The 1367-nt window shown below is 59.0% G+C and overlaps 1 protein-coding gene across 1 annotated transcript; it reads left to right on the forward strand.

Moving 5' to 3' along the window:
* Positions 1-84: 84 nt before the first annotated feature.
* Positions 85-1103, forward strand: ETH_00033895 (uncharacterized protein; the record flags this gene model as incomplete). Its single annotated transcript, XM_013379647.1, has 3 exons — positions 85-150; positions 684-770; positions 991-1103. Coding segments are annotated over 3 exons (266 nt in total), but the record flags the coding sequence as incomplete, so codon positions are not given.
* Between the last annotated feature and the right edge of the window lie 264 nt (positions 1104-1367).

The raw sequence follows: 1367 nt of genomic DNA on the forward strand, positions 1-1367 counted from the left end.
CTGTGCTGCTGCTGCTGCTGCTGCTGCTGCTGCTGGGGCCCCCCAACCCCAGCAGCAAAAGCAGCACAAACTCAGGCGGGCCTTATGGGGCCCCCCATTCTTCTGGAGGCTTCTGGTCGAGCTATGGGGGCATTATCGGTGCAGAAGCAGGTATGCTGCTGCAGCTGCTGCTGCTGCTGCTGGAGCTGCTGCTGCACTGCAGCAGCTGCCGCTGCTGCCGGGTTTGCTCCTTCTGCTGTCTCTGCAGACTCTTCTAGGTGATGGCTGCCGTGCTGCTGCACCTGCTGGTGCTGCTGTTGCTGCTGTTGCTGCTGCTGCTGCGATCCGTGTTACTGCTGCTGCTGCTGCTGCGCCCTCTCCGGCAGCTGACGCGCAATGCTGCTGCTGCTGCTGCTGCTTCTGCTGCTGCTGCAGCTCGGAAGTCTAAGGATTACTACCAGCTGCTCGGTGTGAGAAGAAATGCAAGCCAACGCGCAATTGACAAGGCACGAACCTTAAACCCTAAACCCTAAACCCTAAACCCTAGTTCGGTGGAGTGACTTCTTCTTCTGGGCTCTCCAGCGCCTCCTAAAATGGCGCAGATGGAGGAGGCCTTCAGGGTTTTCAATGAGCCGTTAAGGATTCAGGAGTTAGGGTTTAGGGTTTAGGGTTTAGGGTTTAGGGTTTAGAGCGTGTGGCTGCAGGCGTATCGCAAGCTTGCCAAGAAGCTCCACCCCGATGTGGCCCCAGGAAAGGAAAAGGAGTTTATGGAGATCGCCAAGGCTCACGAAGTGGGTTAAGGGTTTAGGGTTTAGGGTTTAGGGTTTAGGGTTAAGGCTCGAAGCTCTGGGTCTAGGGTTCAGGGTTTAATGTGTAGGATTGAGGGTTTAGGGTTTGGGGTTCGGGGTTTGCGTGGCGCGAACTCCAGTGTCTGTGTCACGCGCGGGGCAGGGCAAGGGTTTAGGGTTTAGGGTTTAGGGTTTAGGGTTTAGGGTTTAGGGTTTGGTGCAGGTGCTGAGTGACCCTGAGCAACGGAAGAAATACGACACCTTCGGCGAAGAGGGTCTCGCGGGTTTTCCGGGGGCGGGGGCTGGCGACGCGGGTTTCCCCTTCAGCGAGTTTGTGTAAGAAACCCTAAACCCTAAACCCTAAACCCTAAACCCTAGCCCCTCGTTCGCAAGGCCCAAACCCTAGCGCGCGGCCAGCAGAGCTTGGGGCCTCCAGGGCGAGTTTCGGGGGGTGGCTTTGCCCTGCGTGGCGTCGCTGCCGCGGAGCCAGAGGGTCGAGGGTTTAGGGTTTAGGGTTTAGGGTTTAGGGTTTGGCGCAGAAACCTGTTTTCGGGGGCTGCCGGGGGCTTCGGGGGGGCCCCCCGGGGGCCGGGGGCCCCG

The sequence above is a fragment of the Eimeria tenella genome, genomic scaffold (assembly GCF_000499545.2).
Source record: "Eimeria tenella Houghton genomic scaffold, Eth_scaff3713, whole genome shotgun sequence".
NCBI lineage: Eukaryota > Apicomplexa > Conoidasida > Eucoccidiorida > Eimeriidae > Eimeria > Eimeria tenella.